This window comes from Coturnix japonica, chromosome Z, assembly GCF_001577835.2.
Source record: "Coturnix japonica isolate 7356 chromosome Z, Coturnix japonica 2.1, whole genome shotgun sequence".
Taxonomy (NCBI): Eukaryota; Metazoa; Chordata; class Aves; order Galliformes; family Phasianidae; genus Coturnix; species Coturnix japonica.
In genome coordinates this window covers 10,035,622-10,060,991 of record NC_029547.1, presented here as the reverse complement: position 1 = coordinate 10,060,991, position 25,370 = coordinate 10,035,622, and the positions used below count along the sequence as shown (strand labels likewise).

The 25,370-nt window shown below is 35.9% G+C and overlaps 1 protein-coding gene across 2 annotated transcripts in view; it reads left to right on the top strand.

Moving 5' to 3' along the window:
* LMBRD2 (LMBR1 domain containing 2) overlaps positions 1–24,906 on the top strand; it is a 31,654-nt gene extending 6,748 nt beyond the window's left edge. The window contains exons 4-19 of one of the 2 annotated variants that reach the window (XR_001551905.2): positions 487–582; positions 1,859–2,026; positions 2,238–2,448; positions 4,540–4,614; positions 5,114–5,227; positions 8,394–8,577; positions 9,495–9,676; positions 10,153–10,286; positions 10,598–10,703; positions 11,273–11,370; positions 13,161–13,264; positions 14,561–14,607; positions 16,286–16,388; positions 17,681–17,810; positions 19,770–19,880; positions 24,092–24,904. Coding sequence is in view for 1 of the 2 variants with exons in the window: in XM_015848478.2 (XP_015703964.1) it covers positions 487–582; positions 1,859–2,026; positions 2,238–2,448; positions 4,540–4,614; positions 5,114–5,227; positions 8,394–8,577; positions 9,495–9,676; positions 10,153–10,286; positions 10,598–10,703; positions 11,273–11,370; positions 13,161–13,264; positions 14,561–14,607; positions 16,286–16,388; positions 17,681–17,810; positions 19,770–19,830 (1,813 nt within the window). In the remaining variant the exon portion in view is untranslated. Of the gene's footprint in view, positions 1–486; positions 583–1,858; positions 2,027–2,237; positions 2,449–4,539; positions 4,615–5,113; positions 5,228–8,393; positions 8,578–9,494; positions 9,677–10,152; positions 10,287–10,597; positions 10,704–11,272; positions 11,371–13,160; positions 13,265–14,560; positions 14,608–16,285; positions 16,389–17,680; positions 17,811–19,769 lie in introns of both variants that reach the window. The other variant, XM_015848478.2, reaches the window with a different exon arrangement.
* Positions 24,907–25,370: the final 464 nt, after the last annotated feature.

Below are 25,370 nucleotides of genomic sequence, written 5' to 3'. Positions count from 1 at the left end.
GTCTTCTTAGTATGTCGAGGTGGTGTGCTCCTAGACACTTTTGAAAAATCTACAGTGTAAAGTTAAATGCTTTTCTGTCTACAGAAAATATGTTTTTCTTTGTATGATGAAAGTATTTGAAAAAGAAGAAATTTTTCTTCTTCCAAAGAAGAAAAATTAAAGCCTTGAATTGCTTATTAAAATGTCTCTTTGAGCAGGTTCTTCTTTTAAAAAGCTATCTTGCCCAAATGTGATGCTTTTGATAAGTTAAATACTAAGTGTACTTCAAATCAGGATTCAGTTTATTTTCTTCTGATGTGGTTGAAATTGACTACTTAAAAAGTATGTGTTATATCTTCTGCTGTTTTCAAAATCTTTTCTAGATAGTGGAATTTATGGGGGGGAGGGGGAGGGGAGGGAGAGGGAGTGAAAATTCAACTCTTTTGACTACTAACAAGTAGTCAAACTACTCTTAAACTACTAACAAGTTTCCCTATGTTATTACAGCAAGCAAAAATGTTTCAAACCATGGAGTTATATCCCCGATGGAATTATGCCAATTTTCTGGCGTGTTGTATACTGGACATCACAATTTTTAACATGGTAAGTTAGGCCAAGGAATATCAGTGTTATGCACATATAATTTATAAGTGTAATGTTGTAGCAGTTGCAATACCATCGTTCTACAGATCTATCAATGAAATTTCTAGTTGTGGTTTAACTTGACAGATGGTTAAGTACCACACAGTTGTTTGCTCACTGCCCTCCCTTCCTAGAGGGATGGGAGAGAGAATAGGGGGAAAAAGCATAACTTGTGGGTTGATATAGAAACTATTTACTAAGATAAAAGGTAAAGGAAAAAAAAGAAGGAAAGAATGAAAGAATAACAGTTAGCTGTCCAATGCCCAGCTAGTCCCCAAGCAGCAGGGGCTGCCCAGTGAACTCCCCACCCTTTTTCAAACTTTCCTTCTGGATGATGTCACATGGTATGGAATATCCCAGTTTATGTCAGCTGTCCTCGTTCTGTCCTCTCCTGGCACCCCACTTTCCCGCTCTCACTAATGGGACAGTACAAGAATCTGAGAAACCAAAATTTCCTTGGCTCTCTAAAACACTGGTCAGCAGCAATTGAAACATTGATTTGTTATCAACACCGTTCTCCTAAAGCAAAGCATAGCATCACACTAGACACAGTGAAGAAAAACAACTTTATCTCAGCTGAAAGTAAGATATTTCTCTCAAGTACCATATAGAGTGTACTTTTTTTGTGCCTGTCACTAAGGTGACAGCCTTATACCCGTAGTTCATATTTGTATCTGAGACTGACCAGCTTACACACAAACTTTTATGGGGAGATTGTCTGAAAAGGTTGCATCTTAGGCAATATAACATCAAAATAATTCTATGAATAAGTTGGGTAATTTTAATGTAGTAATAGTAAATATAATAATAATAGTAAATTATTTGATTTTTATGGAATTGTATAGTAAAAAATTGTAGATATATCTACTTCAAACTGATTGTGCTTTTGGTTTAGATTAAGTATGACCAACACATTTTTAAATAGCTACTTCTTTTTCTCAGTCATTAAAATCAAGATTGGTAGTGAGCTCTTGATAAAGAGTTTTTTTGTAGTAAAGCTATTGCTTTTATCTATAACTTTTATAGATTTAGATTTATAACTGGAATAAAAACTTCATTAACTTATCTTGACAGAAGCTTTAAACACCTATGTGTAAATATCTTGCACTGGTTGACTATTACATGTATATACATATATATGTGTGTGTATGTATGCATACATATATATATATAGGGGGTTTGTTGTTGTTATTTTTGATTGGCTGATCTGTTTTGCTTTTGTTTGCTTCCTTCATAGGATTCTGCTACCTTTCATGCAGTCTTATGCTAGGTCAGGAGGGTTCTCCATTACTGGAAAGATTAAAACTGCACTGATTGAGAATGCAATCTATTATGGTACTTACCTGCTGATTTTTGGAGCATTCTTAATATACGTTGCGGTAAACCCAAAGTTCAATTTACAATGGTAAGAATAATACTGTAAGTAATTGCACAAGTGTTTAAAACAAAGTGTAATAAAAAATTGTCTTGTGTAAAAGTCTTCTGTAGCTGAAATAGCTCTTTAAAATATACGCACACACAAAATACCTTTTAGTTGATGCAACTTTTGCTAGACAGACTTAAACTTCTTGTTGAACTTTGCTTTTCTGTTTGTGCTTTTCATTTGTTTTCTTTAGGAATCAGCTTCAGACTATTGGGATTGCTGCTGCAAACACATGGGGTCTCTTTCTTCTTGTGTTGCTTTTGGGCTATGGTCTGGTGGAAATTCCCCGTTCTCACTGGAATGGGGCTAAGAGGGGTTATCTTCTCATGAAGACCTATTTCAAAGCTGCCAAACTGATGACTGAAAAAGCGGATGCAGAGGAGAATTTGGAGGATATTATGGAGGTAATTAACTAGCTTATGTGACAAAGTAAGTGAAGGTTACTGTCAGGCTGTCATTGCTGAATTTCCTGGTAGTAGGTATTTGTGGCAAGAAAATGCAAGTACTTACTGTGAGATATCTGTAATTTAAGAAGATCATCATAGTATGCCTTTTTGACACTACATCCTATATAAATATTGGAAGGGAAGTAGTTCCTAACTAGAAGAATATTTATCTCATGGCAACCTGCTAGTCATTACTTGGTATTTGGTTTATTTTTTTCCATGTATTGACCCTTTTGTAGTAATGCTGGTGACTAACAAATAACAATCCAGAGTGTTGCTGGAAAATCTAGTGTATGGATATTTTGCTAGTGTTTGTGAACTGTGTTGTGTATACTTTTGTGCTGACCTTTCAATATATTTTGGAATCATAGAATGGCTTGGGTTCTGGTTCTAACCTCCCTGATGAGGGCTGTCACTCACTAGATCTGGCTTTCCACAACCCCATCCAGTTTGGCCTTGAATGCCTCCAGGGATGGGGCATTCACAGTATCTCAAGGCATCCTGCTCCTTTACCTTATGAGTAAATAATTTATTCCTAACATCTAAGCTAAATGTAAAACCATTCCCACTTGTCACTATCAGACAGAAAGCTGGTCTCGCTCTTTTTTACAACCTCCTTTTAAGTATTGGAAGGCCCCAGAGCGGTCTTTTCTTCTCCAGACTAATCAAGTCTAGCCTTTCCTCATAATAGAGGTACTGCAGCCCTCTGATCTTCTCTGTGGCCTAGTTTGTGCCTGTTTCAACAGCTCCACATCTTTCTTTTGCGGGGGCCGCAGACCTGGATGCAATACTTCTTCTGACGGGAAGAGCAGAGAGGTGCAATCACGTCACCCTGCTAGTCACTCCTTGTTAGATGCAGCCCAGGTTACAGTTGGCCTCCTGAGCTGAGACCTAATCCTTCTCTTTAGCTGCTCTTGCTGGTTCTCCCTTTTGATTTCTCACGGGGGACTCTTCTCTTGCTTCTCTCTTCTGAAAAGTGTACTGTAGAATCCCTTCTTGTTATTTTTCATATTCTTTGTTAAGTTCAGTTTCATCTGCACCTTCACTTTCCTGGTACCGTCCATGGATAACGTCCATGTATTCTTCACAGTCTTTGCTTCTGCTGCCTGTACGTTCCATTTTCCTCAGTCTCACAAGCAGTCCTTGATTAGCCATGCCAGTTTCCTGCCTCTTGTTCTTGATTTCTTGATTTCTGCAATGAAAATACTAAAAATATTAAAGGGGTATGTAACTATGAAATTTAGTAGAGAGAGAGCAACAATAACTTTGTTTAACAAGATAACACTTATTTTGTGTTTTGTTGTTTTTTTCTGAGGTTATATCTTGTACAGCATAAAATTAACTATATTGTTAGTGCATATAAAAACTTTTGTGAAGTATTCAGAACTGGAAGTTACTTGTCTTTTGATCTGCAGACAGTGCACTTTTCCTTTAGAAAACTTGTCCAGTATATATTTTCTTTATTTCCCAGCCTTCAGAAGAACACTGAAACTTGAAAATATTTTCAAAAACATTTCTTATTGCTGACTCTTGTAACTTGATTGTGAATATTATATGTTAGTGTTGTGGCAATTGTCACAAAATTTTGACGTTTACCCATTTTTGTTTAGACTTCTGTTTTCTTCCTTTATCAGAGAAAGAAATTACTAAAATGTCAGAAATTGTAGTAACAGAGGACACTTAGGAAACTACTTAGCTATGAAAGCAGAACTACACCATATAAGAAGCAAACTCCTTCCCCTTATTTACAGCTGAAGCAGGAAAATAAGTTCTGTTTCAGCATTCATGAGTAGAAAAGAGTACTTTACAGAGCAGAATAATATTTGCACACTGGCACTGTAGTATGCTTTATAAATACGTAACTTCTTTTAAAATTGTTGTTCATTTGTGTTTTTATTAGATGTCAAGTAAAAAACTCAGTGAGTTTTGCTGGTTGTAGACTCTGATGGTTATTGTTTTCACTGGTAAGGAAGGAATTCTTTTCTTTTCCTGTAAAACTTTATCCACTGACCAAACAACTCTGTTGTTTTTGTTTTTTTTTCTCAACAGGAAGTTCGTAAAGTAAGTGAGAGTATCAAGTATAATCACCCTTTGAGAAAATGTGTTGACACAATACTAAAAAAGGTAATAAAAAAATTATTTTTCTCTTCTTTAATTATCTTCAGCTTATTCATGGGGGAGGGAGTACTTCCAGCACCTACGGGATGCTTGTGTCTTATTTTCTCTTTAACATGAATTTTCTAATTGGCATCTTGTGGCTTTCAGACCAGCTTTGGAGTTGAAACGAGTTGTTTTGATTAATGTAATTATCTGATGTGTTTTGAGATATGTAGTATGTTATGAACAGAATTTGTAGTAGCTGATCACTTATGATGGTTCCTTTTTCTGAATTTTTGCAAAACACAAAGTATGTTTTTGAGAAATAATTTTAAGTGCTCTATCTTTTTGGCTAACAATGTCAGACTGTTCTTTTTTGAGCAGGAAAAAACATTTCTTCTAATAGAAGAAAATAAATGTTGGCATCAGAAGGAAAAATCTGTAGTTAGGATGAGCTTTTCAGTTGCATGAAATGTCCATAACATTGAAAAACATAAATAAATAGTTATCTTTCTTTTCTTTCCAGTGTCCTACTGAGTACCAGGAAAGAATGGGTAGGAACATGGATGATTATGAGGATTTCGATGAAAGACAGAACAGTTATCCAAGTGAGAAAAGTTTGGTCAAACTTCACAAGCAGGTATGCTAATAAATGAGGGAATGTGCAGTTTATTCTAATGCAATAAGAATAAATACAAATCAAACAAAGATTTTTTTCAAAGTGTTTTGCCCGAATAGCTTACTGTAGTGCATGATTGTCCAGCCTTTTTGCCTGCCTGGGCTGCTTTGAGTGAATAGAAGTAGTCCTGGTTTGCATGTACGTAGATTGCACTAAAAGTAATGCCTCCTAATCATTTCCATGGAAAGGGCAACAGATACAAAGAGCACAATAACAGTATTCAATAGAGTAAATTCTGAGCTACAAACCATTGTTTTTCAACACTGTCACCACCATTCTCTGTGTATAGTGATGAACAAGAGCCTGAATGCCACACTCATAGCAATCTGACCTACTGTCACCACTGCAGAAGCACACTACCCACCACCTCACCATGCTCACATTCACTGTTTGGTTTCAGTAACAATTAAGAAAGCATTGTTCAATATCAGTAGGTGCAATTTTTTTCTGCATAGAGGAATTCAATGACAAATCTTTGCTTCATATGCACTTCCAAGTCAGACTCCATTTTGTCAGACTGCCCCTCTGCTGCCATCTGTCACAAGGCAGTAAATCATAACGGAATATTGGTGGGAAGGTTCAGCCTCTGTTGCTGTATCTCCAGTACTCACCTCTGATGTTATGGGCCAACACAGTGAAACAGGAGATATTACTTCTGCAGCAGTACATCCAGTACTTCATCCTTTCCAACAATTGTTCAGAATCCACATACTGCCCAAAAATGATGACGTGAGTAAGGTGTGATTGTGAAGGATATTTTGCTCTGCTAAGATAGGAATTTTGTAAGTCTGGTAAAGAGGCATGATCAGATTTTTGAGTTAAGTATCTGAATGCAACTATATGCAATCAGTTTGAAAATTTGCAGGTCATGTGTTTATATCAACTGAAAATGATCTTGCAAATGTAAATTATTTTTTTTCATTTTGTGAACCCCAAGCTATGGAGTGCAGTTGGCAAAACTGAGGGATAGGATGGGCTCCATCAAGAGAGGGCTGGTCAGCAGGGACACGGAGGTGATTGTCCCTCTCTGCTCTGCTCTTGTGAGGCCCCATCTGTGTCCAGGAATGGAGCCCCCAGTACAAGACAGAGAGCTGTTGGAGAGAGTTCAGAGGAGAGTCACAAAGATGATCAGGGGGCTGGAGCACCTCCCCTATGAAGACAGCCTGAGGGAGCTGGGTTTGTTCAACCTTGAGAAAAGAAGGCTGCAGGGCAACATTATTGCAGCCTTTCAGTACCTGAAGGGGAGCCTACAAACAAGAGGGGAGTAAACTCTTTGAATGGATGGATAACAGCAGGACAAGAGGAAATGGTTTTAAGCTGGAGGAAGGAAGATTTAGGTTGGATGTCAGGGGGAAGCTCTTTACTATGAGAGTGGTGAGGTGTTGGAATAGGATGCCCAGAGAGGTTGTGGATTCCCCATCCCTGGAGATGTTCAAGTCCATGTTGGATGGGGCCTTGGGCAACCTGGTCTAATAATAGTTGTTATCCCTGCCTGTGGCAAGGGGGTTGGAGATTCATGATCCTTGGGGTCCCTTCCAATCTGGGCTATTCTGTGAGACCTAGGCAGGCTGAGCAGTGGGCCCAGGTGAGTCAAATGAGATTCCATAAAGCCAAATGCAAGGTGTTGCACCTGGGTTGAGGTAACCTCTGCTGCCAGTACAAGCTGGGAGATGAAAGGCTTGAGCACAGCTCTGCTAAAAAAAGACCTGAGAGTACTGGTGGGTGGCAAGCTGTACATGAGCCAGCAATGTTCCCTTACAGCCCAGAAAGCCAGCTATATCCTGGGCCACATCAAAAGAAGCGTGGCCAACAGGGTGAGGGAATGATTCTACCCCTCTACTCTGTGCTGGTGAGGCCTCACTTGGAGCACTGCGTCCAGATGTGGAATTCTCAGAACAGGGAGACATGAACTTCTTGGAGTGCATCCAGAGGATGGATGCAAAAATGACCCAAGGGATGAAATGCTTTCCCTGTGAGGACAGGCTGAGAGAGTTGGGGCTTTACAGTCTGGAGAAGTGAAGGCATCAGATAGCTGGTAGCAGCCTTTCAGTATCTACGGGGGAGCTGCAAGAAAAAAAGGGACAGACTCTTTAGCAAGGTCTGTTGTAGTAGGAAAGGGAGAAATAGCTTCAGACTTGAAGAGTGTAGATTTAAGTTGGGAAAAAGTCTTTTTAAGTTGGGAAAAAGTCCCTGGAGATATTCAAGGCACACTGGACCAGGTTGTGAGCTCCTGAAATAGCTGTGTATGTCCCTGTTCAGTACAGGAGATTTGGACTAAATGGCCTTTAAAGGTCCTCTTCAACCCTAAGGATTTTATGATTCTGTGATTCTATTTTCAAATTCCTTTATCAAAATAGAAAGCATGGCTGCATATTCTTCTATTTTCACAGCCCTGTGTTCAGCCTATGTATCAACATGCATACAATTATTTGCCATCACCTGAGTCAGCACTGCACAGCACTGCCCTCCCTGTGCCCTGCTTTCAGTTGACAGTGTTAATAGCACACTGACAGTTCAGCTGTTGCTGAGCGGTGGCTACATGCCCAGGACTGCTCTGTGGGGAAGAGCTGCTGTTTCTACAGCAGGAATGGGATGGGCTGCGTTGTGAGCCGTGCTGGGCCACAGGTTGAACTTGCCTGCTGTAGTGGGTTCTGCAACACTACTTAGTGACTTTTCAGAGAGAAAGAAAGTAAAGAAGTTCAATATCTCAAATGATATAGATCTACTTTCTGGATATGTAAAAACTCTTCCTCTTACAAAATAACTCAACAGTATTTTAATTGGTTAGATGATTGATGATTTTTGGGGCCTTGCAATGACGTATTGGCAGTTCATTGTAAAAAAGCATGGCATTTGCTGAGTTGCAAAAATAAAAAAGCTATGTTGGGAAAAAGTAGTCTTGCTAATGATACAGATTGATTGTTATGAAAGCACAGCAATAGCCATGGAATGTGTTGTTCCCTTACAGCTTACCTATTAAGAGAGTTTACTGCCTGTCTTTATGGGTGTATGGAATTAATCTTAGCAGTTATGTAATGTGGAAATTTTTAAGGGATTTCTGCAAAGCTTTTCTCTCACTTCTTGGAATGAGTATGTTGTAACCATAATTTCTTGGAATTTATTGTAGGTTATTTATTCAGTACAAAGACACCGTCGTACACAGGTCCAGTGGCAAATTCTTCTAGAACAAGCCTTTTACCTGGAAGATGTGGCAAAAAATGAAACTAGTGCAACTCGACAGTTTGTTCATACTTTTCAGTCCCAGGAACCAGAGAATAAAATTATTCAATATTTCTACACACCAACTATTGGTAAGTGCTGTTATCCAGATTTTGAATATATAAAGGAGTAACTGGTAATGTTATGTAAGAACATGTGGCTTTATATGAAGATATTCAGAAAGATTCATCAGGCACTGACTTATGCACTTGACTCTAGATTTAAACCTTTTACAAATTTAAAAGCAGTAGGTTGTTTTAATAGTAACTGGAATATTTTGAAGCTTTAAATGAAGAAAAAATTAGAGATTTCAATTACAGATTTGTACCTGACTTCTACATTTGTAGAATATTGGAATATTACAGCTCTTGCAGTAAAGCACAGGGGAAAGAGCTCTTTGTCTGTCCTATACTGATAATTGGCAATGTTGTTGCTTATGCACTTTATTAGAAAGTGTCTTGTCACATATTATGTTCTAATTCGATGTATACTATCAGTGTTTTATTTCTTGCTACAATTTTACAGTCCAAACTTTGTTTGTGGTAGAGTAATATATGAACAATAAATAAAAAGTGAGTATTTGGGCTGAAAGTGGAAAATCCTGTTCTGCTCCCTCTAATACTTCTCCCAAATAATTCTGCAACATTTGCAACCCAAGTCATTTCTGTCCTACACAGCCGTGCATACAATTCTTTAAGGCTGAGACAGATCACTAGGCATCAGCAAAGCTCAGAAAAAAGTTTAAAAGCCATTTGGATGTGATGCTGAGGGACGTGATTTAGTGGAGGGTTGTTAGAAGTTAGGGTAGTATGGTTAGGTCATGGTTGAACTCAGTGATCTTAAGGTCTTTTCCAACCCATGTGATTCTATGATTCTAAGATTTAGCCTTGATTGTGAGGGTGTTCATGCAGTAAGTTATCAGTGGGTTTTTGTTCTTCTGCAGGAGTTTCATTTCTGGTTGTCTTAACTTTCACTGATCAGTAGGGATGTATGTGTGCTTGTTTTTCAGAGTGGTACTGGGAGTGTCTTTTACGACCATGGTTTTACAGGGTTCTTGCAGTTGTTTTGGCCACATTCTCTGTGATTGTCGTGTGGTCGGAGTGCACGTTTTTCAGCACAAGGCCAGTTTTATCACTATTTGCAGTTTTCATACAGCTGGCAGAAAAGACATACAATTATATATACATAGAGGTAAGTTTGAGATAATCACTCAACAAAAACTTTAAACTAGATTGTTTTACAATAATAGTAGATGAAACAGACTTTAAGTTTCTGTAAGTAATTTGTAAGCTTTCAGAAGCTCTGTAAAATATTTAGTACCAGACTTCGGTTTTGTGAGGGAGGTCTGCCTTCTGCATCTCTATTACGCAGTGAAATCCATTCCACCTGAATACTACATGTAGAGTAATTTGTGAAGTGTTAGCTTGGAGTCCTGACTCTGTCCCCTTCCCTCACCTTGTGCACCCCCTACTCCTTGCTGATCAGATAATATGTTGACTTAGTGTAAAGAATTGTTCAACAGCAGCTAAATTGTGGATACTTTATCAACGTTATTCTAAATCTAAAATACAGCAACATATCATCTACTAGGAGGAAAATTAATACTGTACCAGGCTAAATCAGGATAGTTCTGTATTCAAATAATTTTTTCTCCCCTTCTTTTACAGATGGCCTGTTTTCTTACCATCTTCTTCCTCAGTATCTGTGTTTATTCCACTGTCTTTAGAATTCGTGTGTTTAACTATTACTACTTAGCTTCACATCATCAAACAGATGCATACAGTCTCCTTTTCAGTGGCATGTGAGTATGTGGTGCATATTTTGCAAATTTTTCATCAAGTTATCTATTGAAAATGTCAATTAAGCTTTTTACTCATATTCTTTTTCATTTATATTCATATATTTGTCTGAATTGAGTCATAGGACGGTTTGAGTTGCAAGGGACCTTAAAGATATCTAGTTCAAGACCACTGTCTTGGGCAGGATTGCCTTCATGTAGGTCAAGTAGCCTAAAGCCCCATTCAACCTGGCTAACTTTGATATAAGCCTTTAAATATTTTTGATGCAGTAAGTTGTTTTAAATGCTGTTTGTTACCTCTTGCATTTATTCAGGTTATTTTGCCGTCTTACTCCACCATTATGCTTGAACTTCTTGGGCCTGACCCACATGGATGCAACAATCTCTCACAGAGATGCTCAACCAACTGCTTACACATCAGTAAGTACAGGAAATATGGCATTGAGGCTTTGTCATGGTTTGGAGAATAGGAAAAATACTTTGTGATAATTCTTGTAGTAAGATTCAAATATTTGTATTTTTGCACTTTCAGGGTAGAAGCAGTTATAGAGAAGGAGTTTGGTAATGATTGCTGGCTACAGTGGCGTTGTCAGCCAAATGTTTTGTCCGCTCTGTCCTAGAAAAGTGTAGCTTGCTGAAGAGTGTAGGCTTCTCCTCTTAAGAACTTTAGCTTCCACTGGCTTCAGCATATGGTGTATCTTTAAGGATTGGGAACTAAACTAACTGGTTGCTGAAAATTGGTGGATTTGGTTGTACTGAACAACTGGTTTCTAACAGCATGTAATATTTAACTTTGTTCTTAGCAAATAGTCTCCTTTGTTGTCCTTCCACACCAGATGAAATACACTGAATTTGTACTGAATTCAGGTTAGGTGAGATGACGAGAATCAGATCTGTGATGATAATACCTATGTTTCTGTAAGCAAAGGATTGTGTATTTATGTGTTGTGAACTGAAAAGCTCCTTGCTCTTCTGGATCTGTTTTCCAGATAATGGGATCAATGAAAGTGCTGTCCTTCATTGCAGATGGATTCTATATATATTACCCAATGCTTGTTGTCATTCTTTGTATTGCCACATATTTTAGGTAAGTAATGTGCAAGACTCATTCTCTACATTTCTTTATATTAATAACTTCAATTTTATCACTTAGGAAGAGACTCACTTCCACATGATGAGATGTGACATAGTGACAAAAATGCAGAAAGAAACGAACAAACAACAAAAAAAGCAATAGTTTTATACTTATTTTCGTTAAATGTATACATTTTAGGGATATCCCTTGTATGACCTCCTAACTGTTTGATTTTCTTTAAAACAAATTCCATTTTTCTGATACACAGATTTGCAAAAACTGTAGGTAATGGATGTTCCAGCAGACTTGCAACAAATATATGTGTGTGAAACTGAACATTTAATTAAAATCTGTAAAAGAAAGGTGTTTCACTTGTTTAACCCAGTGGTTACCAGACTATCTAGAAAACGTGGTGGTTTGTATCACTGGATCTTTCTCCCTTAAACACAGATTGTTGGAATCTGAAAAGATAATTACAAGAAGTACTGTTATGTGCTTGCTTTTCTTTGTTTAGTTTCAGTGTGCTTCTGACCAGTCTTAAGAGATATGTTTTTATGTTTACTTCTTCAGTCTTGCATTGCTGTTCAGTTAGAAGCAATATGTATGTTTAGAGTTGTATGCAAAGTAGTTTGATGCTAGAAAGTTTGAACATCCACAGATAGCAAGAATCCAGTCCTAGTTTTTCCCTACCTACCTTCAAGATAAGTGGTCTTGTATTAGAAATGGATGTTGGTGGCCCTGTGTGAGGCAGGAGGGTTGGAGCCTGATGATCCTTGAGATTCCTTCCAACCAAAGTCATTCTATGATTATATGAAGGGAAAAGAATCCCCTAACCAAACAAGAAAGCCACAAAAAATGTATTGGTTGACTTGTCTGTGATGATCTTTGTCTTTGCTTTTACAACGTAACATAAAGGAAGGGAAAGGGGGGGAAAATCTAGAAGCTGATTTGCATGAACTCTAGTACTTTCTAAAAATTCAAGTACATGTGAGACTGAATGTTTATTAAAGTTTATCAAATAAAGCTATTTAAGCCAGCAGTCCTAATGCTGAGATAGGACAGGAAAAATCTTCGTAACTGAAGCTGTATTTAGACATAATATTAATGTTCTGGGTTAGAGACAGAGGAAAACAAAACAAAACAAATCAAAACAAAAAAAAACCCAACACAAACAGCAGTTGCAGGTTCTGGTAAAAAGTTGAAAAAGGTCCCGGATACAATTCCAGAATTAGCTTAATCCTTTGTGAAAGGTGGAGCAAGTTTATCCAAAATGAGAAGTGTCCCTACAGCTGGAAAAAGGAAAAAAAGCCAGGTGTTTCTTCTGAGTAATAGCTGAGATGAAAGTAGCTTTCCTGTTGCTGTTGTTTCAAAAACAGAAATCTTATTGCATACAGTCTTCTCAGTAATTTTATTCTGGCAGAGGAGAGTCAATAGGGTACCATAAGTGTAATTTCTATTATACTTGAGAAGATATCAAGTCTTAAACCATTTTTACTACTCTCAGACTATAAGCTTTTTTATCCTACTACTTGTACAGAGATCTTCCATCTTTTCAATTACATTCAGGGACCTTGTCACTGTTTTGAATTTCTGACTTCTCAGATAGTATAATCTGTTTTCTGTTTTTTAAATTTTGTTTTGTTTTTAATTTCTTTATTTCTGAAATTCCTGTTTTACATTTTGCGGTATGATATATCCATTTACTCATTGAAAACTAGGACTAGATGATCTTGTTGGTCCTTTCCAACCTTGTGATTCTATAAACTAACACAGGAAATTTCTTATCCTTCTGCTTTTACCAGTTTAGGAACTCGTTGCTTGAATCTTCTGGGTTTCCAGCAGTTCATGGGGGACAGTGAAATGACCTCTGATTTGATTGATGAAGGAAAAGAGTTAATCCGAAGAGGTAATCTAGATCCTATATCCTAATCATCCTACAAAATATAATCATTCTTCCATGTCTGGAAAAAAAAATAATAAAAGACATAGCTTTTCAGTTTTTGAGCTGTATAGTGGCACAACAGATTAACAGTACTGGTTGCTATGTAAGTACTGTTCGACTTTTTTTCATATCTGCGGTAAAATACCAGCTTTACTCATCCAGTGGGTAATTTTACAATTCAGTTAAGTGGTGGTACTCTGAAGTCATTACTATCTAATAATATCTTAGTGGGGCTGAGATCCTCTTTAATATGTCATAAAGGATAGTTACTGCTTAAATTGTCATTATCAACAGCCTTATTTTTGGCTTTCTTTTTATAAGTGTGCTTAGCTAAGCTGTCCAACTTTCATCATTTCCTTAGGATTTTGTGCCAGGTCAAGTAACTATTGTGCATTATTACACTAAGTATGTACTCTTTAGAGCTTAAATTATCAGCTATTTGGGATAATTTCTTGATTTTTCTTTTTTTTTTGATGTTTTGGTTTTTTTTTTTTTTTCAGTAAAAAATTGTGTTCTTGTCTCAAGCTAACAGCTTGAAAGTAGTTCTCGAGTAATAGTTCAGAAACAAAATTTTGTATGTAAGTTATATTATGCAATACATTTATACTCCTTTCATAGTGTATTAGAAACAAGATTGACTGGCTTAGCTAAGCATAGTATTCATTCCTGAAGCAGGGGAAGTGTCACACAATACCTTAAGCAACACATTAATCTTTCTTTAGTACTGTGTTTTTATTGGAGGGCTGCTCTGAAAGTAATGCCTCCCATTTTACATTGTTGACCTGTAATGTCAGAGGTGGATGTTGGTGGTATAGCAGTAGAGGCTGAGCTTTCCTACCAGTATTTCTGTTAAATGTTGTTGCCATGTGGCAGATGGCAGCAGAGGAGCAGTCTGACATGGAAGGGCAAATAAAGCAAAGGTGTTTCATTAAATTCCTCCATGTAAAAAAAATGGCACCAGTTGGTATTCATTGATACTTGCTGAATGTTCAAGGAGACCAAACAGTGTCTGTGAGCATGTGAGTGGTGCATTTCAGCAGTGGTGACAGCCATTGTCAGCATGATAAACTGATTTTAATGACAAATTCCATTACAATCAACTTCATGATTTCTTCTTATTAAATTGTATTAACCACCTATTTCAGTAAGAATCTCATTAGCAAATGTTATTTTTTTCATTACATTTGTTTAAGAAAAACCTGTTAGTAGTGATTGTTCTTGTATTTAGCTACAGACTTTTTTTTATTATTTCATTTCTAGAGAAAAGAAAACGGCAAAGGCAGGAAGAAGGTGAAAACAGAAGAAGGGTAATAAGATTTATTTTATGTAATCAGAATGTTAATATAATAAAATATCTAAGAATGGCCATTGCTATTTAATCCATCTGACTTATTTGACAACAAAAAAGCCCTCCAGACACAGACGGAAACAGTATTTTGTAGAATAGTCCTGGCTGAGGGAAAAAGATAATTTAAATTTTATTTTTAAAAGATAAGAGGGTAATTGTGGCCATAATACTTGTACTCTGTTGTTACTCACTCTGTTCTTAGAATAAGTTATGGCTACAAACATAGTTCATGATAAGCAGAGTCCTGAACTGTAGGACTCAGGATAATCTGGAATGGGTTGTTCTCCATCCATTCTGTTGATGCTGAATCTGCTTGAAATAACTACAGAGTTGCAATGTTCTCTTGGAGTGGGGACCGTGTGTTCTTCCCAGACTTACCTGCTGCTTTGTGTGGTCACTGGCAAGTAATTGGCACAGTAATTGGCGAGTAATTTCTGAGAGAGAAAACAGTTCCCTTTGCAAAGGAGAATGAGTAGGAAAGAATGAGTACTGCTGTCACTAAGTAACAAACAAAATCTTTGTTTCAAATCAATTTTGAATGCTTACTGAATTGAGTTGTAATTCAGAGTTTTGCTGAAGCAGCTTCAGTTAATTGTAGCTTTTGTTATTAACCAATAACACTTTGAATTCAGTATAGAAAAAAAGATATCTAAAGAGTATATGTGAAAAATAAAGTGACTAAAGGGAAAAGCATTATCTGCAGAAAGCCAGGATAATATTGGGTCTAAGACCTCTGGATTCTTCAAGGTCAGGGATGCTTGTATTCAATTCTTGTTAACAGCCAGTAATGCAAAGACCTTTCTTCTGATGCTCTGCTCTGCACGTTCCATACCACAGTTTTATAGCTTTCCCTTAATACAAAATTAAGTACCAGTCAGTGCACTGTATTTGTGGTGCACGCTGAAATGAACTGAATCAGCAATTTTAGTTTCAATAGAAAACTCAACTTCAGATGTTACCTGTTTTTTGTGTTTGCATTTTAAACGGTAGCACGTGCATTCTTGAAATTTTTGGAGCGTATGAGAGTATTCTTTTGTTAGATCGTGATAAATACTTCCTCTACAGCTTTGAACTGTAAAATCTGTTGGCATAAATCAGCCGAGTAACTTCTGAGTATATTGAGGATCCTTGTATGAATCTGATCAATATGGAAGTTACTGAAAGAATTGGATAAGTCTCTACTGGGATATGAACTTATCTCCTAAAAAGAGCAGGTTTTCTTCTTTAATACTTTATAATCCTTCATATTAAAATTACTAAATGCTAAAAGGTTATGTGATAGAAGTTTAACAGTAACTGTATTTTTCTTTTTTGTCTGGGTATTTTACCATTCTGCCACTAGATGGAAATAGAAACTAAACAAGGAGCATCTGTGGTTTGTTTCCTCTGAGTATTTTTCTTCTAAAGAGCAGTTACTGAAATTGGTTTTGTGAAGGTACACAAACATTGAGTTAGAAACAGAACAAGAACTCTTCTTGTATCGGGACACCAAGCAGTAACATTTTAAAAGTATTTCTTTCACTGTGTGGCGAGATTGAGCAGTTAGCTCTACACTACAGTACGTTTTGATCGCGTGTATGCTTTTGTTGTGTTACTTTCCTTACAGCTCATGTTTTTCTTTTTTTGTCTTTCTCAAGGAATGGAAAGAGCGATATGGAAATAGAGAGGATTCCACTAGAAACAGGGTTGTCCACACAGAGCAAAAAGAATCCAGCTTCTCAGAGACTAATGCTAATAGACGTAAGTTTTGTGGGTTTTTGTTTTGAGTGTGGAGATTTCTTGTTTGCTTGCTTTTAGGTTTTTAATATCCTGTCTGTGCAATACTGACTCTGTAAGTTAAAGTAAATAGTTTCCTTTTTGTCTTAGATCATATATTGATACACTTCCTTCTGTAGGGAGGAAATAGTGCTATCTTGCTCATTAAAGACAAGTGCCATGTTTCTTCCCATCTTTTGCATTTTGACTAGTTGAGGCTGGGGAATCTGGCTGGTCTAAATTACTCAATTTCTCAAATGGCACATACATACACCTAGAGTAGTAAAAACATTTATATTTAAGGTATACCTTGAAGGTGGAAATTTCACATGTCAAAATGTACATGAACTGATAAGGGCTGGAGAAATGACTAATAAATATAAAGCCAGAATATACACAAGTGCATGCATGTCATTTAATAGCACATTAAACTAGCCAATTTAGATTGTTACATGTGCAGTAGTATTTGTTTGTAGAACAACAATGTTGAATTGAAAATGTTTGAAAAAAAGCAAACCTTCTGGTGTCCACTGAATTTTTTTTGTCCTTTTGCTAACTTTTAGTGTATAAATCCTGTATTCTTGTAAGCTAACAACAGGTGAGAAAGGAGACTAAATAACCAAATGTGGCAGGTTGAATGAAGTGGTGGAAAACTAAAGTTTAGAAAATAAAGGGGGGAAGATTTAAGGAAAGTGCTTTCAATAGAAAATAAAGTAGGTCTTCCTCCCACTCTTTTTAGCAGTAGGAAACCAAAATCTTCAGACACAGACTAACTGAAATTGTATTCAAATACGTTCTGCTGTTAACCAGGACCAAAATAAGATGTATGCACTGGCCAACTGAAGCTGGCAGTGAATTGCCAAACAGCTGTTTCTTTCATTCATGAGTTTTTCCATTTCAAAACTAACAGAAGAAAAAAGAACAACAAAAAAAAAATCCAGCTAAATTTTGCACGTAGCATCCTTGGTTAAAAACAATTATTTGTAATGTTTTTATATAACTTTTAATTTTCTTTGATTCTTTGCAAAATGCATCTCATCTGCTTGTCGAAGTTACATTGTACTGTAGATAAACTAAAATAAAAAATCCAAAAAGACCCAGATTTTGAGTGTATAGCCAAGTCTGATTTAATACTGAATTTATTCTAAATATTTGTGATTGTACTTTAGATGAGTTACTAGCAAAATATTATACTGGTCATTAAAGTTGGATGTTTTCACACGCTGGGAGGTGTTCAAAGAATAAGTGGATCTTTTTACTTCCTTTTACCTATTCAGCACTATCGAAGTACACCCGAACAAATGGTAGGACTGAAAGAGACAGAATAGAACTTCTTCAGGATGCAGAACCTTTGGATTTTAATGCAGACTCAATTAATGATGACCCTCTTGAATCGGACTCTGGAAGGTGAGGAATCTTCTGTTGTATTTACAGTTTAAAAATATTAATAGCTCCTATCTCCTGACCTGTAACAGTTATGTCAGATGATTTTGTAGTAATACCGTTATAAACAGTATTTGCTTCTCACATACCTATTTTTCTTTCTTCCTTCTCACTGTGATATCAAAAGTGTTTTCAACACAATTGAAACCTTTGGGTTTTATCATTTGTCTAAGTAAGGTTTGAGATGAACATAAATTTGTGTGTTAGCATAATCTGGAAATGATTGCATGTGAATGCAGGAGTGAACGAACAGAATAATGACGTACAAATACTCAGTATTTTATTTTTTTCAATTTCTCACAAGACTTCAGAGAGCTTACTTGGTTTCCTTGTATAAATGCAGGACTGCAGGAAATGAAACTGAGTATTATGGGACCAGTAGTTGCAGGAGTGCTCCAAGGCATCAGATCTTGAGACTAGTAAAACAGCTGAAAATCTAAACCTATTGGACAAAGTCTTAGACCAGGCAGCATAGCTATGTGAATAATAGGGAATTGTGTGTGTTTGCAGTATCTGTCATAAAGTAGCTGCTAAACTTTACTTGCATTCAGGAAAGAAGTAGCATGTTTAATGGTGCTTTTTTAATCTAGACAGCTATGTTTTAGAACTGTATTATGTTAAATCATTTAAAATTTCTCCAGAAAAAGTTACAATTTGTATGTTGTTTTCAGTTTAAATTAGCATACCAATATCCAGTAAAACATCTGAAACTGTTTCTGTTGAGTTTTGTCTGTAACTTCAGCAAATAGATGCCAGTTCATAGGCATGTTCATAAGGAATGCTTATGAATGATGCTGGCAGGTTCTACAGATTAATTCAGCAGTACTTAGTACTGACAACAAAATTGTCTAATCTAATGTCACCACATTTGGAAAAGTTTTTGCTTTTGAAGTTTTTTTTCAGGTTTCTTTTTAGCACAAAAGTTTAAAGAGGAAGCAGCCTAGCATAGTTCTGTTTTCCACTTCTATACAGTGTTTGAAACAAGTAACAGTCTACAAAAATGGAAGTAGGCATATATAATTTCTTAGGGACAGATACAGTATCTGAAGTCTTCAGGCACCTACACAGTGTTTGCAGGGGAAAACACTCTGGTCCTTCACTTCAGAAAGAAAACAGGGATCCAGAGAACATAACTGAGCCTTCTTTTAGTAACCTTAATTTCATCTCATGGAGGTTATATATCAAGATTAACTGCATTTAAAATTTTAATTAACTTTAAAATAGCTTGTATAACATTGTGTGTTTCTTATTCTTTGTTTGTTTGTTGTTTTTCTTTTTTAATGATAGCTGTTAGAGTAATTACGAATGTCCATGATGATGTAATAGCACTTAGAAGGCTAAGTTCTGATTTTGTCTGTTTGGAGTTTACTAAGTACTGCAGAGAGGGAAGTACACTGTGCTATTATCAGATTTTATTTGTGCTTTTAAAATCCTTTTAAAATAGACTTGACCAATAATTTGTGAAGCTGCTTTCTCCTTCCTGCCTGACACTCTCTTCCTTTCTACCTCCCTCCACCTCCCAGAAATTATGCAATCATTTGCTTTAATCATCTTTCATGCTGTATTTCTCCTAGGAGTATGAGATGTTCTCATTAACATGAGATGTTCTGTTAATCACCCAAGCAAGAATGCTTGTTGAAAAGTTTGTACTATTCAACAAAAACATTCATTTTCTTTTGTTTGTAATAGATAACAAAGTTCTTCAATACTCCCTATGTTCATATCACTTTTTCTTGCTCACATGAGGTTTACTTTAATGACTGCCTAAAAAGTACTTATGGAAACAGTAATCCAGTAGAACTTCAGATCGTATAATAATCATTGAGGCTTAAGGAGTAAGGAGTGCAGTGAGAACTGTACATATTCATAGTTCTTTCTTCTTTTTGATGTGACATCTTTTTATGTTTAAAATTCATTCTGCAGGTACCAGCCTGGTGGAAGATATCTGTCAATGTCTCGAAGCAGAATATTTGAGGATGTCTAATCTAAATATAAAGAAAAATCATTGGCAATCTATTTCCTACTCACTGCTTGGTAAACATTGTATTTATGATTATTGCTGAACTAGAAAAGACAGTTTTTGTTTAATTAAAAAAAAATGAAGAAACAACTACATTTTCAAAGTGTATCTGTGTATGGTAACTCTACCGTTTATGACAAGAATATGTTTTTATTTCAGATGTTATTGTGCATCCATATGAGCTATTTGCAATGATCAAAAGGAGGGAACTAACAAATTAGTAGAGAATAAGTTTCATAAAAAAGGCTCAACTTGCATTACAATATTAAGTTTTACAGTGAACGTTTTCTGGAAGGATTATTATTTTTTTTTAATAGAAAAAGATGCTATGATAAAATCTTGATGCATCCAAAGTGCAGTTATAGTGACTACAATAGTGGACACTTTCTACATTTTCTGTTTAAACATTTATGATTAGTCCAAAATTTACAGATTTAAATTAGTCTTCTTTTGGCTTCAGTGTTCTTTAGATCAGACCCTATAAACAGAAGGGCTGAATGGCAGCCTGTTTTCGTAAATCTTGCGATTAGTTTTTGCTCATTAGTTTTAGAACAACATGTATTTGTCAAGAAAGGTAATATTTTCTTTTCCAGTGTTCAGGGCCAGGCTGGGTGGGGCCATGGGCACAAGGAGTTGGATTGTCCTTATGGTCCAACCCAAGCCATTCTAGGATTCTGTGTGTGATTAAAAGAATATGGATGAAGGTTTCACTGTCAGAGGAACGTATGTGCAATAGCAAGGAAATGTTAGCAAGACATGACGTCTGCTTAAGATTTTTACAGTACTAACTGTAGAAAAGTCTTGGCACACTAATGTTTTGGTTGGTGGTTGTTGTTGTTTTAAGCATAAAAGAAGTCTAATGTGAATAATGAGTTAAATTCTGAAAAAGAATAATTTGCATGAACTTCAGACACAGCTTAAAATTTTTGAGTTTTTCTTTAGAGGAAGGGAAATACATAGCATGACTAGATAATGATGAACACTTTTAACATCTCAGATGCCCTGTTTGCATTATGTATCAGTTTTTAAGGTGCCTGTATTTTGCAGTAAGTTGTTGCAAAAAAGAATAAATGCATATTCGTTTAAATGCCATTCAAAAATGCCAATTATTAACTATGTAGAAGTGCTTCTATGTGATTTAATTGGTATAGATACGTTTTAAGCTGTAGCTAGTCAAATGAACTTTCAAGTGTAATCATAAGGTAAGAGATGTGGTCATACACGTGATATCTTGGGAAATATGATTAACTTAAAATGCTGCTTTATTGCTTTATTCCTTGCACTTGGGAGTTTTCTTTTGATCTTATTGTAAAATGATGGTGAAAATGGAAAGAGAACATGCTTCTGTCATAAATTCTATATCATACTTAAAAAGACAGGCATCTATTAAAGCATCTGAGACTAAGATAGTCTGAAAAGTAAACTTTTATGAACTACATGTTCTACTAATTTTTAGAAGTAGTCTTTTTCTGAAGTAAATGGGGATCTAACTCTACCTCCTGTGATTTAGTACATTATGTGTTCTAACAGTAGTGGTATTTATAATGTATTGATCTGCCTGTTTTAAAACAGTGTATTGTTATTATGAAGGAGGAAAAGTACTTGTGTAAAAATGGTTATGTAAATAAAGGGCAGACATAAATTAATCCTCAGTTCTGAGGTGAATACACTGAATCACAGCCATGCTCAAATGTACCCAAGCTCATGTATTTTCTACATTGCATGTAAGAGAACACTTTTTTTTTAGTTTGGGTATTTTATGTCTTTTAAAAGCTTGATCAGAATCTCATGGCTGTATCAGGGAATGAAAGTCAAGAAAATTATACACTTGTTTTTGGATGCAGACTGTTCTATAGCAACTTTGTGATGTTACATATTTAAATTTTATTAGATACACTTAGAAATGCTATTATTCCAGCCTGATCTGAAAGAGGTTGTATATGTTTTTGGACATCCATCAACAATTAACATTTCTAGACTTTATATTTCTATTTTTATAGCTTATATATCATTTAATTGCCCAAAAGTTTATTTTTAATTTGTATTTGTAAAAATACATGGATGAAATAAAGTGTAAATTCTTTATTTAACTCTTGAAATGTCACTACAAAGGGATCTAATTCAGTGCTAATGGAAAAATCCTGAAAGGAATGTTTGTTTTTCAGAACTCTTGTGAAATATTCCTATCTAGCTGCTGTTGACTTCAGAGTATTGAATCAGCCTTCTCAGGGCATGATTTTTCTGTACTCATATTATCATAAAATCATAGAATAGGACAGGTTGGAAAAGACCTTAAAGATCATCAAGTCCAAATACAACCTGACCATACTACCCTAACTAACAACCCTCCACTAAATCATATCCATGTAATTTGAGGAGTTTACTGTAAATTATTTGCCATGGGAATCCATCTGCTAATATTGAAATTATGAGGTCATTTAGATGGGAATCTTCTGACCTTTTATTGCTTGTTGCAGTGGAGTAGTAGAGTAACCAATGGCTGCTTTTTGAAACCACACACATAGCTCAGCAGTTCTCTCTGGGTAGTGCTTCGAGATCCCCAGTGCCACATACCAGCTAGATACTAAGAATTTAAATAGGGAGTTGATAAGTGGTGTCATCCATCTGATGTTTTATCCATGTATTCATTTCTGAGTAACAGTTTTTATTCTTGCTCTAAGTGCATTTTGTAGCTAATTAGTGTTTCAAAAAGTAATTGTAAGTTATTATGACTAAATATGAAAAGCTTTCAACTAAAAATGACTGGTTACAATAAAAGAACATTACAGAACCAAACCATATACCTGCACAACATTTGCTGTGTACTTGAGCTCATTGCAGACTACTTTGGTTACTGCTTAAGAAAATAATGCAGAACTTGTCTGGGGGTTAAGTAAGTGCCTGAAGATTTACCCTAACTCCTAGCTAGACTGTGGCATCTGTTGCTGAGCTCTTTGCTACTGTAATTATACTATAAAATAGAGTACCTTAAATAAATAAACACAAGTAAATAAACTAAAGCCAGCTTTGGCATGTTTAAGCAGTGATTGTAATATATGTTAATGTTTTTGTTGCAACACGTTTGATCCATAGTAGATTATTTGATGTATAACTACCTTGCAAAGTGTGCTTTAGAAAACAGGATGTTAATTTATCAATTCTGTTGGTACGCAATCATGTTTCTTTGCAACTAAAGACTGTCAGTTATACCTTAATTTACAATTTCACTTTTTGAATTGCCAAGCAGCTGGAGTATACATCTTAAGCTGTGAACACCACATACACATAGAAATGGCACCAAACAACTACCCAAGCTTGTAAACCAATGGGGAGAATCCACGTAAATTGTCACAAACTTTACAGAGTGGGAGTGAAAAAAAGTAACTACTTAAACAGTCTGTCAGTGCTGGATTTCTTAAGAAGTACAGATAGCAAAAAGCTCTAATCAAACTTACTGCTCCTGCTAGATTTGTAGTTCTGTGTTTTCAGGCATTTAAGCATGTACATGTTCTGCTAACTTACATACATTGCGAAATGAGCCCTCTCTGCATGTGAAGGCACAGCTCTTAGTGATGTGAAGTCAGGAATTCTTTTTATGAGGGAATATAAAAGACACTGAGCTTCTAATCTGTGTTAGCAAGTGATAACGTGGGCACACTATGATATATTCTGTTATTTAGGTACAGCAACAAACTTTATACTACTGTAACTTACACTACTGGAAAAATCACAATATATAATATGTCTTTGTTTTGCAATCAAGCACTTGTAAAATAAATTGTCATTAGCAGTATTAATGGGAATGGTGGAAAGCTGCTATCTGTTGAATATTTATTCTTGCTATTTTAAAACACAGTCTTGATTTTTAGATATGAAATATTACCAATGGTTACTCTGATTTTCAGTAATGATGATAATTCTCAGTTTATTAAATTTATCTCAGAATATTGACAATGTTTAATGAAAAGTACATTATTTCTTCCAGTTTTCATTACTGCTGTTAATTACTTGCCATTTGAGGGGATATACAATACTAAATAGAGATCATTTTATGAATGGAGACTTCCTGTGAGGCTTCTTAAGGAAATCTGCCTATTTGTGACAGATAATTGTTTCTATCTTAATAATTAAATAAAAGCCACTCATTGCATATATTGGCTCCTAGCTTTTAATTTTTGTTTTAGCATTCAGAAAATGATCTTTTTTTTTTCCTTTTTCCTTACAGAGAAGCTTACTGGTGTATCTTGTAAACCTTTTGAAATTCTTACATTCCTTTTCCCTAATGGACTCTGCAGGAATATGCTGCTTCACAGCAGTTCTCTTGATCTTATCTGTGCCTCTAATTAAGTAGTCTAATCTGAAGCTGAGACACTCCTACACCATTTGATTATGTTGACAGAAACACAGCATCCCTAGCAGAATAGCACCTTGAACTAGATCCCTTTCTAGTATATAGATGGCTGTCATTGATTGTATTGCATTACATTTGGTATCTTCTGTTTCAACTGTACAGTAATCCCAATCACATTTGTTCTTTGTCTCCATTAAAATGCACTGGAATGTGTTCCTCAGCATGCCTAATTTTGTGTGCGTGTGTTTTAGCTGTAATTGAGAGGCAATAATAATATGCAACTTCAATTATTTCTTCAGGATATTGTTGTTATATTTGGCATTCCTGTGAATTAGTTCAAGTGTGATATCTTAACTGTCACTGTAGGAATTACTTTCTTTAAGAGATCATGTTATACAGGAGTGTCTGGAAGACAAGGGAAATTATTTGCAAGTATAGTAACAGAAGATGTTTATTCTCCAGTGTACATCAAGTTTAGGCTGTAGGAGTGCTGCTCATGGATAGACTAGGTTCTTTTGCCTTATGATACAAGTATGTGTGCATAAAACATTGTTTTAAAATTCACCGAGTTATAAATCTTCCTGTGTAGTATTTAAATTATTGATGTACTGGATATATTTTTGAAATGTATGTTAAAATATTTAGTCAATGACTTAAGTTGGCATGAAATAAATCATTTCTGCAATACATTTTTTTTCTTGTTGTATTTTAGATACTCAAGACTTCTCTGAAATGTTTTTGATAATGATCTTTCAGAGAAATTCTACCTATTTCTTCTTTCCAGACAGAAAGAGAGTTTATTCTGTGAGACAATATAACCACATTCTGGTCACCTTTTTTACATCTTTAAAGCAGATTAGAAAGGGAAGTTGCTCAGAAGCCTGCATACCTTGACATATCATTGTCAGAGCCCAGACTTGAAGCATGGACTAGCACTTTGGTCTAGCCCCTTTACTGGCAGCTCACTCATGCTTCTGTGGATGTGGAGAGAGTGTAAGCTTTCCACAGTGCATACAGAAATGCTGCAAAGAGCCTGTATGATCCTGAAGCTGATTGGGCCCTTGGTGGGGGACAAAAGATGGGCAAAGGGCATGGCTCCATCCTTTTCCATCATCATGCTGGAACAGAAGTCCTTCTGGGTATGTCCAACTGT